A 502-nucleotide genomic window follows, 5' to 3' on the forward strand; every position below is an offset into this window, starting at 1 on the left:
ATCTGGGGCTGGATCATCGACACTTTCCTGGAGGCTGAACTGGACACCGGCTCGGCGATGGTCTTCAGGCTCGCGGTGCTCTTTCTGGACTGCAAGATTTCCTCTTGGGGAAGCTGAGCCATCTTCTCGATTTCTTTGATCACGTTGTCTTCCCCGATTACTTCCAAGATCTCCAGCAGCGCTTGTTCCACAGACTGATCGACGAAGACGTCCTCAGGAGGCGGGGGAAGGGGCTTTTCCTGCGACGGCGATCGTTCTTTGGGGACTTCAGTGTTATCTTCACCGCCAGAGCCAAGTCCCTCCTCCACACTGGCACAAGCAAGGCTGTTCTTCCTAAGGCACTCCTTCTGTTGGTACCACGAGAGGGTATGGATTAATCAAATGCAAGGTATATGTATCCTCTCCCCCCCCCCCTCTCTCTCTGATTCTTCTCCCCTTCATACTATGGATTAATGACAAATACAAGGTATATGTATATATATAAATCTTTTCCTACTCCCTT

General features: G+C 50.6%; 1 protein-coding gene across 1 annotated transcript in view; it reads right to left on the reverse strand.

The window, feature by feature from the left end:
• LOC119592506 (transmembrane protein 26-like) overlaps positions 1-502 on the reverse strand; it is a gene marked incomplete in the record, with an annotated part of 7,474 nt that overhangs the window by 1,051 nt on the left and 5,921 nt on the right. Inside the window, 1 exon segment of the mRNA XM_037941355.1 lies at positions 1-347. Within this exon segment, the coding sequence (XP_037797283.1) occupies positions 1-347 (347 nt within the window).

Source organism: Penaeus monodon, chromosome 30 (assembly GCF_015228065.2).
Source record: "Penaeus monodon isolate SGIC_2016 chromosome 30, NSTDA_Pmon_1, whole genome shotgun sequence".
Lineage (NCBI taxonomy): Eukaryota > Metazoa > Arthropoda > Malacostraca > Decapoda > Penaeidae > Penaeus > Penaeus monodon.